A 17,704-nucleotide genomic window follows, 5' to 3' on the forward strand; every position below is an offset into this window, starting at 1 on the left:
CATGTATACGTACATGCATAAATATACATACATCTTTGGATGTATGCATATGACAACACAGCCCTTGACTCACTCACACTGTCTCTTACAAACACGCATACACACGTGTGTCTTTGTAAATATGTTTGTATACATTTATGTATGTATGTGTTTGTAAGAGACAGTGTGAGTGAGTCCAGGTGCTTGTGTATGTGTGTGAGACAGAGTGAGAGAGCGGTGTGTATGTAGTATTTACTCTCTCTCTCATACACACGAACACACAAAATAGAAAGTGAAGCTTTTTGCGGTTGTTATGTCAATACTGGAAGTTGACATTGAGGAACCTTTTTAAAGAAGTGAATCTTAAATATAAAGCAATATTATTTATTTTTAATTAAAAAAATCAAATGAAGAGCCTAAGATTTATCCGAGGTCAAATTATTCATGCATTACAAGTATGGAAGCATTTGATGAAGTCGATTTCGCGTGAAAAGCGATTACACACACATCTCTGCTTTATATATAGTATAGATGTTAATGTAAACTTATTTGGTGATTTACATATGATATGCTAATGTAAACTTAATAATTTGCATACAACTCATATGTTGATATAAACTTGTTGTTTGCTTCAATACATAATGAAAATGTTTTAACTGCACGATATATGCTAATAATGTAGGGATATGTGTTTTTCTAACAAACATATCCTTCCACTACAAGTGAAAAGGAGTTTTCTCAATATACAGACATCTAACATGTCATAAAAGTGTTGTGTTCTTGAAAAAAAATCTTGCTTATAACGTGAAATTCCATAGTGCAACTATATTTCTCATAAACTTTTCACGTTCATTGATTTCCATATAACATGAAAGTCAACAGAAAAATAGGTTTTGCATCACAGAATCCATTACAAGATTTTCAGATACACATTTCCATAATACTGCGAGTACATGAATTGGAACACTTTGCACAATAGGTATAGACATACAAAGCTGTGTATAGTTAAGAAGTTCACTTTGAAACTATGTGGTTTCATTCAAGTCCAGCCCCACAGCATGGCACCTTTGACAAATGTCTTCTACTATAACCCTGGGCCAACCTATGCCTTGTGAGTATGGCCAAAGTCTGATGACTAAAATCAATGAAAGAAAAGCTTAAGGAGCTCACCTATTTTTCCTTTCCTATTTATTTGTCAATAATAACATAGAGAGAGTCTATAGTGTGTGTATATTATATATATATATATACCATAGTAGCAGCTAGGCAATCAGCTGCTGTTATACACTGGTCACAATCCACTTCCAATTGTCTTGATTGTGCCATTCTTTTCTATTTTTACCTAAACTGTTTGACAAAACCATGATACTGTGATATATATATATAGATAGATAGATAGAGAGTTGTTTCTATGTTCATTTATTTTGAAAGACATTTTTTCATTCTTAAAACTGGTTAGACTAATTTATATTACTGAGGCATTATCTTACTTAGGGGTACACTTCCTGTTACTAACCCCTACCTATTTTACAAGTAACGAATCTCATAATCCACATTTGTTGGAAAGTACAGAGCAAGAAAATGATTTCTTGATTGCAAAATAACAACAAACTTCACTGCTAGTAGTTTAGTGTTTTTTTCTATATGAAGTACATAGGGTGTATATATTTGCATTGGCACACGCACGACATACTTCATACAATTTCCTTCCACTAAATTTGATCACAAAGCACTGATCAGTCTAGAGCTATTATAGAAAACACTTTACCCATGGTAATACACAGTAGGGTTGAACTTAAAATCACATACTTGAAAAGTGAACTTCAAAACTTCACATCCATTCCTATATATATGTATGTATGTATAGACACACACACTGAATATATATTATATATACATATACACACTGTACGTATGTATGTGTATGTATATACATATATACACTGTACCTGTGTGTGTGTATGTATATATGTATATATATACACAAATACTGTACGTATATGTGTGTACACACACACACACACACACACATACAGTATGTATGATTTACATATTTTTTTTCTACTTTCAGTCCAAGGACTATGGCTGTGCTGGAGCACCACCATTTACTTTGCTAGACTTTCACTAAACCTCCTCTGATAGTGTTTGAAAATATTCTAAGAGACATTCTTTTCTACTCTAACTACAAGGCCCAAAATTTTGTGGGAGGGAGCCAGTCAATTAGATCGACCCCAGTATGCAACTGGTACATTGTAGTCATATATAGCATAAGTCAAAACATCTACTAAAAGTCTAGTCATATCAAATACTATCCATACAAAAGAAAAGTTTCTTCACCAATGCTACCAATTTGTATGTTGGCCAGTTCAACTTCTGCCTTTCTCCATTTGAGTAGAGCAAATATTCTTCAGTGTTATTTCCTTTCATTCTGATATAGAGTTAAATTGCCATGGTTTTCTATATTATCATACTTGGGAGTGGCACAAATCTGAAAATAAAACAGTTTATCAAAAATGTTAATTTCTTACTTAAAGGTTAAAAGAATTTCAGTTATATATACAGGCAAATCTGTACAGTTAAGTTCTCACTTCAATCACATGGTTTTGGGTTCAGTCTCAATTAGTGGTACCTTGAGCAAATGTATTGCGCCAGGTCAACCACAATTTTGCATGTGGATTTTGTGAATGGAAACTCGTTCAATGTGTACATTCATTTTCAATTGTCACTTCTGTCAACAAATTATTCCCTTGGTTTCCGCCTTCAAAGACATGTGAAATAAGTAATCCTTTACTTGAGAAAACACTCAAATCTTCTGAACTTCTTTAAAAAATCAACTTTATTCTTCAGCGTCATATACATTTGCAGTCTTCACACATACCTACTACATCTGATTCTTCTTATAACCAGCTTTCCTTTCAGCTCACTTGTGCTTCATAATTCATACACACTAACATTACACAGCATGTAGAATCTGCTTGCTGCATTTCTTTACTATTGACTGTTCTTATACATCAGCCATATATGAAATCTTTCTTCTCAGCCAGCCTACCTCTGATCTTTACATATATAGTATATTAAATATGGCTAAAAGAAATATGAACTCAATACATGCAATGAAGAGAATATATTTTTCCTGGGAGAACTGAAGATATAATTTTTCACAATAAATGATTTGGTTGATCTCTGTAGATAATCAACAGATAGTTGAATGCCTCTATCCTGAGAGGAAACTAGTGAGTCACTATAAGGAATTATACCTTCAACACATACACTCTCTACCTATATATATGTGTGTGTGTGTGTGTGTGTGTGTGTGTGTGTAGATATATGTATTTATTTGTATAAGTGTGTATGGAGAAAGCCTTTGACAGGGTCCCCGATCCGTTATCTGGTGGTCAATGAGGAAACTAGAGATAGATGAATGGTTAGTGAGAGCTGTACAGGGACTCTGTCAGTAAGGGTCGGCAACGAGTAGAGGTAGGAGTCCACCAAGGTTCAGTTCTCAGCCCCACTCCTATTTATCATAGTCCTCCAGGCAATAACAAGGAATTCAAGCCAAGATGCCCCTGGGAGCTCCTCTATGCTGATGACTTTGCTCTAATTGCTGAGTCACTATCAGAACTAGAGGGGAAGTTTCAGGTGTGGAAGCAAGGATTAGAATCGAAGGGCTTTAGAGTCAACCTAGCTAAAACCAAATTCCTAATAACTAGAAAGGCAGACAAACCACAAACCCCTTCAGGTAGATGGCCCTACTCAATCTGAAGAAAAATCATAGGTAGAAATTTTATAAGATGTACCCAGTGTAAGCTATGGACATATAAGAGGTACAGCAATATCAAAGGAAGGCTAACTAGGAAGATAGTTTTTGTTTGTGCCAGATGTTCAGGAGCAATAAACACTGAAAATGTACAGAGAACAACTTCTGTCACATTCCAGGGAGAAAAACTAGAAGTAGTTGATTCCATTACCTAGGTGACCAAGTTAGTAGCAGGGGTGGTAGCTCTGAAGGTGTAGCTGCTAGAATAAGAATAGCCTGGGCAAAGTTCAGAGAGCTCTTACCTCTGCTGGTGACAAAGGGCCTCTCACTCAGAGTAAAAGGCGGACTCTATGACACATGTGTACGAACAGCCATGCTACATGGCAGTGAAACATGGGCCATGACTGCTGAGGACATGCGTAAGCTTGTAATGAATGAAACCAGTATGCTCCACTGGATGTGTAATGTCAGTGTGCATACTCAACAGAGTATAAGTGCCTTGAGAGAAAAGTTGGACCTAAGAAGCAAGAGAGACAATTGCGCTGGTATGGTCAAGTGGTACGAATGGAGGAGGATAGCTGTGTGTAAAAGTGTCACACCCTAGCAGTAGAGGGAAACTGTGGAAGAGGTAGACCTAGGAAGACCTGGGATGAGGTGGTAAAGCACGACCTTCGAGCATTAGGCCTCACTGAGGCAATGACTAGTGACCAAGACCTTTGGAAATATGCTGTGCTTAAGAAGACCCGGGAAACCAAGTGAGACCATAATCGCATCCAGTGGTGTAACCAGCCCACTTAGGCATACCTTTCTTTCATCGGACACTAAACTATGCTTGTAAAGAACTGTTGAGGCAAGTGAAATCGAAATCAAATTCAATGACAGTACCGCATGACTGGCATCTGTGCCAGTGGACCGCAAAGAGCACCATCTGAGCGTGATCGTCACCAGGGCCGCTGACTGCCCCCCCTCCACCCCCGTGCCGGTGGCATGTAAAAAGCACCACCTTACTGGCACTTGTGCCGGTGGTATGTGGAAAACAACATTTGAGCAAGGGCGTTGCCAGTGCCGCTGGAATGGCTCCTGTGCAGGTGATACGTAAAAACACCATTTGAGTGTGGCCATAACCAGTACCGCCTGACTGGCCCTCAAGCCGGTGGCATGTAAAAGCACTCACTACACTCTCGAAGTGGTTGGCATTAGGAAGGGCATCCAGCTGTAAAAACTCTGCCAGATCAGATTGGAGCCTGGTGCAGCCAGTCAAACCGTCCAACCCATGCCAGCATTAAAAGTGGACATTAAACAATGATGGTGATGATGTGTGTATTTATACATACATGTATTTACATATATATAATTAAATTAAATCAAGTGTATAAAATTGTCTTAAAGGGATATTAGCATCTAAGTTCCCCAGTTTTATCCAGTGTATCAGTGAAAAACCAATGATGTTAGTTTTGCATTGATGGCTATGGATATATTACCATTTCTGTAGGAGAAAAAGAAAACAGAGAAAGCGATATATAGACAATTTATTAGCATGTCTTTAATTTTGAGCTATATCAGACCCATTGCACTGACAATTGTTTCTATGCCCAACCAATTTAATTTGAGAAATGAAATTAAATTCAATTTTCATATTGAATATCGTTAATTGGGCATTTCGTCAGGGGAAGAATTTAAAAGGAACTATATTCCAATGTGTTCTTTGACCCTTGTTAGACTCAGATATGTGTGTTTCAGCAACCAATGTATTTAAAACGGTTACTTGTGTATATGCAAATTAGTTAATACATTTGTTCACGTATACGTGTAATGTGTTGATAAACAAAAGTATCTGTTAGCTGAAATAATACTTTGATACATGCTTCACCACCTCACCACATGTCTTCCTGGGTCTCCCTCTATCCCAGATTCCTTCCACTATTTGGGAATGGCACTTCCTCACACAGCTCTCCTCATCCATCCATAGTACATGACCATACCAATGCAAACGTCTTTCTTGCATGCCACATCCAATGCTTCTTATGTCCAACATTTCTCTCAGGGTGCTTATACTCTGTCGTGTGTGCACACTAACATTACACATCCAGCAGATCATGCTAGCTTCATTTCTTTCGAGCCTACACATGTCCTCCGCAGTCACAGCCCATGTTTCACTGCCGTGAAGCATGGTAGTTTGCACACATGAATCATACAATTTACCTTTCACTCTGAGTGAGAGGAACTTTGTCACCAGTAAGGGTAGAAGCTTTCTGAATTTTGCCCAGATTATTCTTATTCTAGTGGTAACACTCTCTGAGCATCCACCCCACTATGATAGCGGAAGCTATCAGTTACTTTTAGTTTCTCCCCCAGGCATGTGATAGAATCTGTTTTCTGAGCATCTTTGGTGTTTATTGCCTCTGTGCATCTGCCGCACATGAAAGCTATCTTCCCGGTTAATCTTCTTTTGATGTTGCTGCACCTCTAGTGTCCATAACTTAGAAAGGGTACATCTTATGGAGTTTCTACCTACACCTTTTCTACAGATTGAGCAGGGCCACCTACATAAAGGGTGTGTGATGTGTTCGCCTTCCTACTCATTAGAACTTTGGTCTTTGCAACATTGACTCTAAGGCCCTTCGATTCTAAACCTTGCTTCCACAACTGAAATTTTTTCTGTAGTTCTGGTAGTGATTCTGCTATGAAAGCCAGGTCATCAGCATAGAAGAGCCCCCAGGGGCAACCTGTCTTGAATTCCTCTGTTATTGCCTGGAGAACTATGATGAATAAGGGGGGCTGAGGGCTGATCCTTGGTAAACTCCTACTTCTACCCGATACTCATTGCCAACCCTAACCTTACTAACAGCATCTCTGTATAGGGCCTGTACAGCCCTTATTGACCATTCGTCAATCCCCAGTTTCTGCATCACCCACCAGATAAAGGCTTTCTCCAAGTTCACAAAAGCCAAGTACAGGGTTTTATCTTTGGCTAAGTATTTCTCCTATAGTTGCCGTACCAAGAATATAGCCTCAGTGGTGCTTCTACCTGGCACAAAACCGAACTGCATCTCATCTAAGCAGATTCTCTCCCTAATTAGTTAGGCTGTGACCCTCTCCAGCAGTTTGATACCCCTGTAGTTATTTCTATCTAAAGCATCACCTTTACCCTTGTAGCAGTTGATTATGGTGCTGCTACGCCAGTCATTGGGTATGACTCCATCATGAACTACCTGGTTTACAATACAGGTGACTAGGTCATAGCCCACACCACCAGATGTTTTAAGCATCTCAGCAGTGATTCCTAATGGGCTGGGGGCTTTTTCTGGCTTCATACTCTTAATTGCTTTATCTACCAGGGTACTGTCTATTCGGACAGCTGGTCCCACTACTGGGTCAACATTTGGCAGGCTCTCCTCCTCCCAAACATTCTCGACGTTCAGCAGTCTTTTATAATGGCTTCTCCATGCCTCTTTCTTTTCTGAATCATTAAATGCAGACACATTTCTCTCCTGTGACATCACAATTTTCTCACACACACTGTCTTGCAATCCAAAATACTTCAGTTCTTTGGTCCTCACGTCGCTGGACATTGGCAAACTTTTTCTTTTCTGCCTTGCCCTTGGCTATGTATACCTGTCGCCCAGCCTCCCTTCTGGCTATCTGGTACAGTTCCCTGCTACCCCAACCCTTCCAGGCTCTCCAGGCCTGTTTCTTTACTCTAATGGCTTTGTCTGCTGTATTATTCCACCACCACATTACTCTATGTCTGGAAAGGACTATGCACCATTCGCATACTTGGTCTGTGGCACTCAGTAAGCTGTCCTGTAGGAATTTCCAGCTACCTTCTATGTTCGAGGTCTGTAGCTCCTCCTCCCTCTCATCAAATTTCTTGATGAGGATGTCCCTAAATCCCTGACCATGTGAAGGGTGCTTTAGCTTCCAAACCCTTCTTTTCTGGATTGGTCTGCTTCTTGGCATCCTTCTGGCCTTGACGTAGGGTTGCTCTTAAATACAAAGACGTCCTGCTGTCTGGTGAGGATGAAATCAATCTGGCTAGCAGAGTCACCTGATTGGTAGGTTATCAGGTGGTTGTCTGGCTTCCTGTAGTTAGCGTTGCAGATTAAAAGGTTACTTGCATAACAGAACTCCAGTAGCCTAGTTCCCTCATCATTTCGAGAACCAATATCATGGACCCTGTGCACACACCAGTGAAGATACCAAATTGCTGCCCAACATGCCCATTAAAATCTCCAGCCACAAAGATGAGGTCATTGCCACTCATCTTTGAGGTAGCCTGTTCTAATAAATTAATGTCTATATATCAATTTCTCCATTTTCTTTTTCTCATACAAAAATGGTTTTATATATATATATATATATATATATATATACACCATCGTGGCATTCTGCCAGTTACAATGATGAGGGTTCCAGTTGATCCAACCAATAGAACAGCCTGCTCATGAAATTAACGTGCAAGTGGCTGAACACTCCACAGACACATGTACCCCTAACATAGTTCTCAGGGAGATTCAGTGTGACACAGAGTGTGACAAGGCTGGCCCTTCAAAATACAGGTAGAACAGAAACAGGAAGAAAGAGTGAGAGAAAGCTGTAGTGAAAGAGTACAGCAGGGTTCACCACCACCCCCTGCTGGAGCCTTGTGGAGCTTTAGGCGTTTTTGCTCAAGAAACACTCACAACACCCGGTCTGGGAATTGAAACCATGATCCAACAACCATGAGTCCGCTGCCCTAATAACTGCGCCATTGCACTTTCACATATATATACATATATATACATATATATATATATATGCACAAACACATATACACACTACTACTTTTTGTTTTATTTAAGCAAATTTAGAAAAATAAATTTTCTTCGACTGTAATGCACACACATTTGTGGTGACACTCCAAATGAAAGAGATGTTTAACAGCATAAAATGAAGATCTCTCACTCGTAAAATGTAGTGTTTTTTTAAAGATATTAACACATTTTCTATCTAAAACTTTTATTACAAGTGTTTAGCTTGCAACTAAAATTGTAATAGAAACTAGTTGAAAATGTTAAGCACCAGGATCAAACTCAGTATTTTAACATTGCTTACTAAAATTCTTTGGAGAAAATTCTTTATTGAAACTTACCTCATCATGTCCAGCACTACCGACACTCCAACCATGACTACTATCTGTGTGCGAAGACAACGTTGACATTTCAGTGATTTCATCAGCATTGTTTAGTTCTCTGTAACTTAGAGACATGCTTTCTTCTCTTGGAATAAACATCTAGAAACATAAAATAGATACATTGTATGCCATAATATTTCATCATGGTATTATTGTCATTTATAATCTCTCATTTTGCTTTTAAGCTGAAATATTTTAGAAATCTTGTGAGTCAGTAAAGAAAATTAAAGAGTAATTTAGAATCTACATTTTTAAGAAAAGAATTAAGCAAATGGAAAAATAATTTTTCTTTTATATTCTGCAACACAGCTTCAAAGGTTCTTGGTTAATTACAGCCAGCTTTATTGTTAACACTGGAATGTTGAAAGGAGAAATATTTTGAAATTAAAAGAAAATTATCTTACCTGTTGATGATGTCTTAATGTTGGGTTATCCCATCTTTCACCTGGCATGGTTCTGTAGTGAATATCTTCTCTATCTACCATTGGTTGTTGAGATTTCTTCAGGTTTTTCTCTATTGTGTACTGAACTCCAGGAGGAACACAAGTAGGATCAAATGTGTATTTTGATTGGATGTTTAATGTAGGCGTAACTTTATGGTACATATCAACACTACTATTATAGTTGCTATCTGTCTGCTTCAGTCTATGAACTATACAGATTGTTATAGAGATCACTATAACAATTGATACTATCACAGCTGCTATAACAATAACAATCATCACATTCAATTGGTGACCATTACTTGATTCTGTTGTTGTCTTTGAAGGGGTCTTAAAAAACTTTATTGTGTTGTTACTAACTGTTAGAGTCAAAGACAAAGTTGTTGTTGATGACAGGACTGGATTACCACTGTCTTTCACACCTAATTCCAGTTCATAGAATCCAGCATCATTTTGGTAAAGTGAGCGAGAGAAAGATAAGACACCAGAGTGATGGTTCATTTGAAATAAGTGTTTCTCATTGCCTTTGAGTATTTCATATGTGAGGAAGGCATTGTGTTGACTGTCTCTGTCAGAGGCCCTAACAACTGTGATATCATGGTCAGAGTTGGGATGGTAGTGGACATTAAGATTGAAAGGGTTAACATTAGGGAAACTGAAATAGGGAGCATTGTCATTTAAATCTATAACCTCAACAACAACATTTGCTGTGTTCTCCAGTGATGGTGTTCCTTTATCTTTTACTAAAACCTTAAACTCATACATGTTCTTTTCTTCTCTGTCTAGTGACTCAGTTGTGGAAATAAATCCCACATCAGATATCTGAAATGGTAGAATATATTTACCATTAGATAACAAAGAATAGGTTAATTGTCCTCCATCTCCAATATCTGGGTCTGTAGCATTGACATATCCAACAGGGAAGTCTTTGTGTTCATTTTCATAGGTGAGAAACTTAAATGTGTCCTGACTAAACTGAGGCTGTACATCATTTATGTCAGTGACCATCATAGAAAACTGTTTCTCTACTGTCAATGGAGGTAAACCATTATCTTGACATTTAATTGTGAAATCAAATCTCTTCTCACTCTCTCTATCTATTTCACTCTTGACAACAATTTTGTATGTCTTTAAAGACAATGAGATTAGCTGAAGATATCTGTTTTGTAAATGACAGGTCACGTGTCCATTTTCTCCACTGTCATTGTCAGTAACTTTGACATAAGCAACATTTTTGCCAATACGAATTGCTTCTGACATTCTACCCATGTTTCCAGTTGACTTAGAGAAAAGACAGACATCAATGTTTGGTGGATTATTAAGATGACTGACACCATTTACAAAAACAGTGACAGCTGTTGACATTGAAGGATTACCATTATCTCTTGCTTCAATAAACAATTTATTGATTTTTCCAAATTCAAATCCTTCCTTTATAAATAATTCTCCAGATGTATGATTTAAAATAAAGAATTTCTGATCTTTATCAGAGGTGTCAGGATTGAATCTATATAGAACTTGTCCATTATTTCCTTGATCTAAGTCTGTAGCAGTCAAACTTAGAATAGGTTTATATTTGCTTTGTGGTTCTGCTACTGTCACATTGTAGATATTCTGAGGAAATACAGGTGGATTATCATTTTTATCTCTCACCAATATATGAATGTCTAAATGTGTTTGCATTGGTGGTGTTCCTCCATCTGTTGCTATTAATTGCAGTTGGTAATTTTCTTTCTTTTCTCTGTCTAGATTTTGAAGCAAAATCAATTCAATTTTACTTTTACTGTTTGAAGGTGTTGAGACTGACAACTTAAATGCTTTGTCAGTATCATTCCTTAGTTTATAAGAAATCTTTGAGTTCTGAATACTGACATCTTTATCAATCGCATTTGGAATGATTTCTTTTGTTCCTATCAATATATTTTCATCGTATTGCAAGTGGAATTCTTTCTCTGGAAATATGGGATAATTATCATTAACATCTTCTATCATAACTTTGATTTTTATTATCTTCATAAAAGAATGCTCATACCGAACTGCTATTTTCAATATCCTGAAACATTCTTCATCATATTGACAAAGAGTTTCTGTATCCAATATGGCAGCTGTATACAGTTGTCCTCCAGGTGTAACATTGAATAACTGAACAGTTCCCTCAGTACTACCCTGGAGTACATTAAATGTTAGTTTGTTGCTATCATTGTGAGACTCTATATTATCCAATAAGTGTGTATCAGTGACAATATCTCCAATATAGCTGTGTGTATCATTATTCTCTTTCACATGGTACATATGATCCACACACCAACAATTATTAGGCAGCAATAACAACAAGAGTAATATCTTATTCATTTTCTTGTGATTATCTGCAATATAAAAAAATTGCATTGAATATGATAAATAATGACAAATATATAAAAATACACTTCATATTAATTACTACTCAGTGGTTTTTAAATCAATTTCTAAACTTAATACTAGTAGTTATGTTTTAATGAAAGGCACACTTCTGAATATTAAAAGAATACATGAGGTCAGATGATAATGACTGTTGCTAACTGCAAGTATCTTGGAGCAGAAATATGTTGCTGAATTATATATATATACACTGCATTATACACAAAACGTCTTATGATCAGTCTTGTACTTTAAATGATCAAAATTAACCCATTATTTCTGCCTATTATATATATATATATATATATATATATATATACTAGCTGGACCCACGGAAGCTTCACGGAAAACAAAAAATGTAAGCATCTGTAAATTATGTGCTGGTGTCATGAGAAAGATTTCTATATTGTGACACAGAATACAGAAAGCAGCGTAAAACTGATAACTAAATAATCCAACCAAAATATCTCAGTTAGGCAAACAATTACTATTTAGCCTTAAAATACATCATACATATTCAATGGACTTTCTTGGTTTAGTGGTACAGAACATTCTTCTGGCATTCTTTTATTCTTTTACTTGTTTCATTCATTTGATTGTGGCCATGCTAGAGAAATTGACCCCTGAACTTATTCCCTGTAAGCCTGGTGCTTATGCTATCAGTCTCTTCTGCTGAACAGCTAAGTTATGGGGACGCAAACACACCAACATCAGTTGCCAAGCAATGGTGGTGGGAGGAGAAACACAAACACACACATATATATATATATATATATATATTAAAGTACAGATGAGGTTATATAAACTTCAGAGGAATAAAAATATCCAAGATTAGAATGGTTAAATACCTTATTATATAGGCAAAAACACACATATATATTGTTATTGTAAAAACCAAGAGAGATGGAGATAAGATTAACAAAAAATTTTTGCATGGGCATGTCTGCATTAACATTATTGTTAGTTATATTAATTTATGACAATAACTATTTTTATAGCTGTATATATTTTTATATTATGTATTAATTTTAATGGTACACTGTATTTTCCCTGTTTGCTTATTCAACATTTCTATTATGTTTTCAGTATGTTATATATAAATTTCTTTGTACATTCTTCCTTGGTGATGTTCTGGCTTATAATAATTAACCAAATGATTTAATTAAATTCAATTTGATTGATTTTATGCTATAAGTGAGGAATTGAAACAATTGTAGGTCTTGTCAATGTATTACTAAATTTTTATTAATCTTATCTCCATCTTCTCTCTTGGTTTATTTATTTATTTATATATATATATGATGGGCTTCTTTCAGTTTCCATCAATGAAATCCATTCACGAGGCTTTGGTTGGCCTGAGGCTATAGAAGACACTCTTTAAAGTATAGAGATGAATGTTGTGTAGTTACCTATTGGCAACTTTTCTCTCCCACTCATTTTGTAGGGGGTGTTACCCATTTTTCTGGGCTCTTTTCACAGCTATACACCATTCAAAATTTGCATTAGTTTTTGTATGAAAGAAAATGGAAGGGAGTGGGGCTCATTTGTAGTTTGTAGAGGAAACATTAAATCCTCATCATCATCATCGTCGTTTAATGTCTGCTTTCCATGCTGGCATAGGTTGAACGAAGTCTTTGACTTAGGGCTGGCAAGCCAGAAGGCTGCACCAGGCTCTGTGCCTGAAAAATAAACATGGTCTTTTCTTCCAAACTAAAAGACATGCAGATTTATGAAAGATGGTGAATAAGTACTGGGGGTAGGAGAAAGATAGAATTAACAGTTGATCATTCTAGAACTCCCAGAATGAAAACACCTGAAAGACTTTCCCCTCTATTCATTACTAAATGTCTTTCCTTCTTCATTGTTAAAAGTAAAGAAGCTAGAAAAGATCAATCGTATTTCAGTTTAATTGTCATTTTAAATGCTTGAGGCTTTCCTTTCTCCTTTTCTCTACAGTTAAGAGAATGAAGGTGCGTGGCTCAGTGGTTCGGAGTATTTGGCCCATGATTGTAAAGTCATGAGTACGATTCCCAGGGGCATACTGTGTTCTTGAGTAAGGTACTGCACTTCACCTTACTGCAGTCCACTTAGCCGGCAAAAATGAGTTGTAACTGCAATTCAAAGGAGCCAGCCTTGTCACATTCTGTGTGAGGCTGAATCTCCCCGAGAACTACATTATGGTACGCATGTCTATGGAGTACTCAGCCACTTGCACATTAATTTTATGAGCAGACTGTTCTGTTGATCAGATAAACAGGAACCTTGTTGTAACCAATGGAGGAAATGTTTCATATTGTATATGTGTTTAGTATAAGCAGTGAAAGCTAAGATGAAATAATTACTATTCCATCATGTAGTGACATCACCCTCAATTCATGCTCATAAAAATCCAAATTTTTTGTAAAATTTCTTGAAGTGACTTGCATCACAGTAAATATATAATCTGGTAGTTTTGTCTAAAGGGTATTACATCACAAGTCAAAACACTGTCAGTAATCTCATTGTCATGCTAAACACATAGTAAATTTATTGTGACACTGAAAATATTAAATGCTTAGGAATGTTAAGGATAAGCAAAAGTGAAACTAAATAAAAACAGCAAACTTTAGTTGGTTACAATAAGTTACTTAAACCAAAACCTCTCTCATCATCATCATTTAATGTCCGTTTTCCATGCTGGCATGGGTTGGAGAGTGTGACTCAAAACTGGTAAACTAAGGAGCTGTACAAGGTTCCAATCGGATTTGGCATGACTTCTACAGCTGGATGGCCCTGTTTTCTTAACCTATTGTAAACAATATTACTTTGATAATTAGCAATAGAAATGTATAATGAAATAACTGAGTATTTTATTAACTTCAATGTAATAGTATTGAAGTTATTACATTGCCTCTGTTACTGATATTATGGAGATGTACTTGCATAGCAAGTGACCTGATCTGAGATCGTGTGCTGGAACAAAAACAATTGCAGCGTGGAAGGTGTTTATAAGCCATTTAAAATAATACATAAAAGCCGTCAGATTCACTTCAACATTTAAATTTAATTTGTCAAAATATTTTCGTCGCTTTGAGACCTCAACCTGTTAGCGCAATTTTGTCAGTGAACAGGTCGCAGTCTCAAAGCGACGAAAATATTTTGACAAATTAAATTTAAATGTTGAAGTGAATCTGGCTTTTGTGTGTTATTTTAAATGGCTTATAAACACCTTCCACGCTTCAATTGTTACTGATATTGTTTTATAAATATGTTGACTAACAGAAATTATAAAATAATCAAATTATATTGAACAAAAATAATATAAATAAGTACTTACCAACAGTTATCAGATGTTTATACAGTTGTCACAGTACTATTTCAAAGTTCTTATTGTTCTAGCTGGACTTATGAAAAGTTTGGTATGTGATAGTGTTATGCAGTTCTATCAAGTTGGGTGTATAGTATGTGTGTAGTAGCCAATGACAAGCTATTATTCCAATGCAAGAAAACGGATGTGCAGCCTCCAGTTCTTGCAGTTATTGATGGGCTGACTCACACACTAGTTCACTTAACTCCACACACTAACATACACAAGTGTATGAGTGTATAAGTAAAATGTACAAAATTAAATCACTGGAAATATTTGATGTTCAGAATACTAAGGTTGAGAAATAGACTAGCATGGAAAATTATAATATTAAATATTTGTGAGATGCTGGATAAAAATTTAAAAAATCTTTTCAGCAAGTTTTGTATTAAAGAGTAATAGACAATTTCTAAAGCCACGCTTAATATGGTAAGCCTAAGATGTATTCCCATAAAAATAAATATGGAAATAAAATATGAATTAAAAATACAAATGTTTAGAATTTTTATAAAGTTACATTTAGGAATTACGAAACAGTAGCTCTAAATAAACAGATATTAAAGTAAGAGTGACTCGTCTTTAAAATGAATATTCGTAAGAAATTCATAAAATTTGATCGTTAGTCACAATTTTTCCCTTTTCATTAAAGATATTCATGTTATATAGTATCGTAACGCTAAGTTTGTCAAGGTATTTAGTATAAAGATAAGACGTAGTCGAAATATAAATATTCATTAAGAATATTTCGAATTTAATTCCCTAAATAGCCGAAAATATATATTTAACGCTAATTTAAGTAAATTTTATTGAAAGTTTCGTGATTATTTACGTTATCAAAATTTATATATTGAAGAAATTGTTCAGAAAGTTTCGTCGTTAATATATATATATTTTTTTTTTAATGGAAGCAATATTCAAGGGAGGTAACTGTTAAAAACTGTTATACAAAGCAATCAGTAATAGAAATCAGGAATTATATTACTGAACGGGCTTATATCTCACACACATTCCAGAATTCGTAAAACACGAGAGTGTGTGTGTGTGTGTGTGTATATACATACACACACACACACACACACCTGTGTTTACAAATTCTAAAATATACGGCTCTTGTTTTCTGTCGAAGATAAATTTTCAGGAATATCATTCAATACTTCAAAATAATGGTAGTAACCGTTTCTTTAGGGTTTAAGTAATACCTTATTGATGACAATAATATTTTAATGTTAATGTAATGGTGTGGTGTTGTTTGGTGTAGATAGAATAGGTACCTGAACTATTGAAGGTACCTTTGGTAGTGTTGTTACTTTAGGTACAGCTGGTAGAGGTGGTTTATTATTTGAAGTAAAGAGACTTGTCATTGGCATTGTAGATGGTTGTTCAGTTATATGAGATGTGGTACCAGTTATATTCAAAGGTATTTGGTCAGGATGACAGACTGTGTTAGTATCAACGTTTGGATGGTAAGTATATCCATGGCATCCATTGTTATTATCTCCCCTCGATCTATCCAGTGAATGTGAAAGTTGTTTTCTCCTATTCCATTTATGTTCAATTTGGTAACGACACAGATCTAGAAATATATAGATTTATAGGTTATCTGATGCAATGTACTGTTAACAGAATGGAGAACATTACATTTTTCTAGCCATGAAAATAAAGAAGTTCCCTCTGCAACCACATGGTTTCAAATTCAGTCTCACTACTTCGTACCTTGGGCAAATTTGTTGAACAGATCAACTAAAATTTTACAAGCAGGTTTAGTGGACGGAAACTAAAAGAAGCTCGATCAGTCTGTGTTCATGAATGCACGTGCGCGTGTGTGCACGCGCATGTGCATTTATCTTCTATAGTCACTTCTATTGTCAATAAATTATTCCCCTGATCTGAGCCTTCAAAAACATGTGTTTTCTGCACATTTTCAGTGTTTATTGCCCATGAGCATTTTCCACATACAAAATCTATCTTCCCATTTAGCTTTCCTTTGATATTGTTGCAACTCTTATGTATCAATAGCTTACACCAGGTACATATGGAGTTTCTACCTGTGCCTTTTCTACAGATCGAGCAGGGTCATCTACCTGAAGGGATATGTGATTTGTCTGCCTTCCTACTTATTATGCAGAAATAATTTCTTTATGCAAAAGAATAGCCATTAAAGTATAATCATAAAAATATAATTATAATCAAGGGTGATGGAGGGACAGCGTCTGTATGCTAGAAATAGGCATCAAACAACTACAAACAACTAGTGGTTTGACATCTATTTCTAGCATAAAGGCGCTGTCCCTCTAGGGCCCCTGAGTTTTCATTATGTTTTTACAATTTTGCTTTAAATATTAATCTAACCCATATGGTTTTTTTTGTACACAAGCCACTGATGAATCATTAATTAATGCCTATATCCTAATTATGCATTAAATTATAAATATATATCAGATTTAGGAACATTCAGCTAATGTAGTATCTATATATCTCTCTCTCAATATATATATATATATATATATATATATCATCATCATCATCGTTTAACGTCCGCTTTCCATGCTAGCATGGGTTGGATGATTTAACTGAGGACTGGTGAAACCAGATGGCTACACCAGGCTCCA

At 35.9% G+C, this 17,704-nt stretch overlaps 1 protein-coding gene across 1 annotated transcript in view; it reads right to left on the minus strand.

Annotated features, from left to right (window-relative positions):
• Positions 1-15,950: 15,950 nt before the first annotated feature.
• The window catches only part of LOC106881259 (uncharacterized), a 2,985-nt gene continuing 1,231 nt past the window's right edge, over positions 15,951-17,704 (minus strand). The window contains exon 3 of the mRNA XM_014931580.2: positions 15,951-16,668. Coding sequence (XP_014787066.2) covers positions 16,322-16,668 — 347 coding nt within the window. The 3' untranslated portion in view covers positions 15,951-16,321. The remainder of the gene's footprint in view (positions 16,669-17,704) is intronic.

The sequence above is a fragment of the Octopus bimaculoides genome, chromosome 14 (assembly GCF_001194135.2).
Source record: "Octopus bimaculoides isolate UCB-OBI-ISO-001 chromosome 14, ASM119413v2, whole genome shotgun sequence".
Lineage (NCBI taxonomy): Eukaryota > Metazoa > Mollusca > Cephalopoda > Octopoda > Octopodidae > Octopus > Octopus bimaculoides.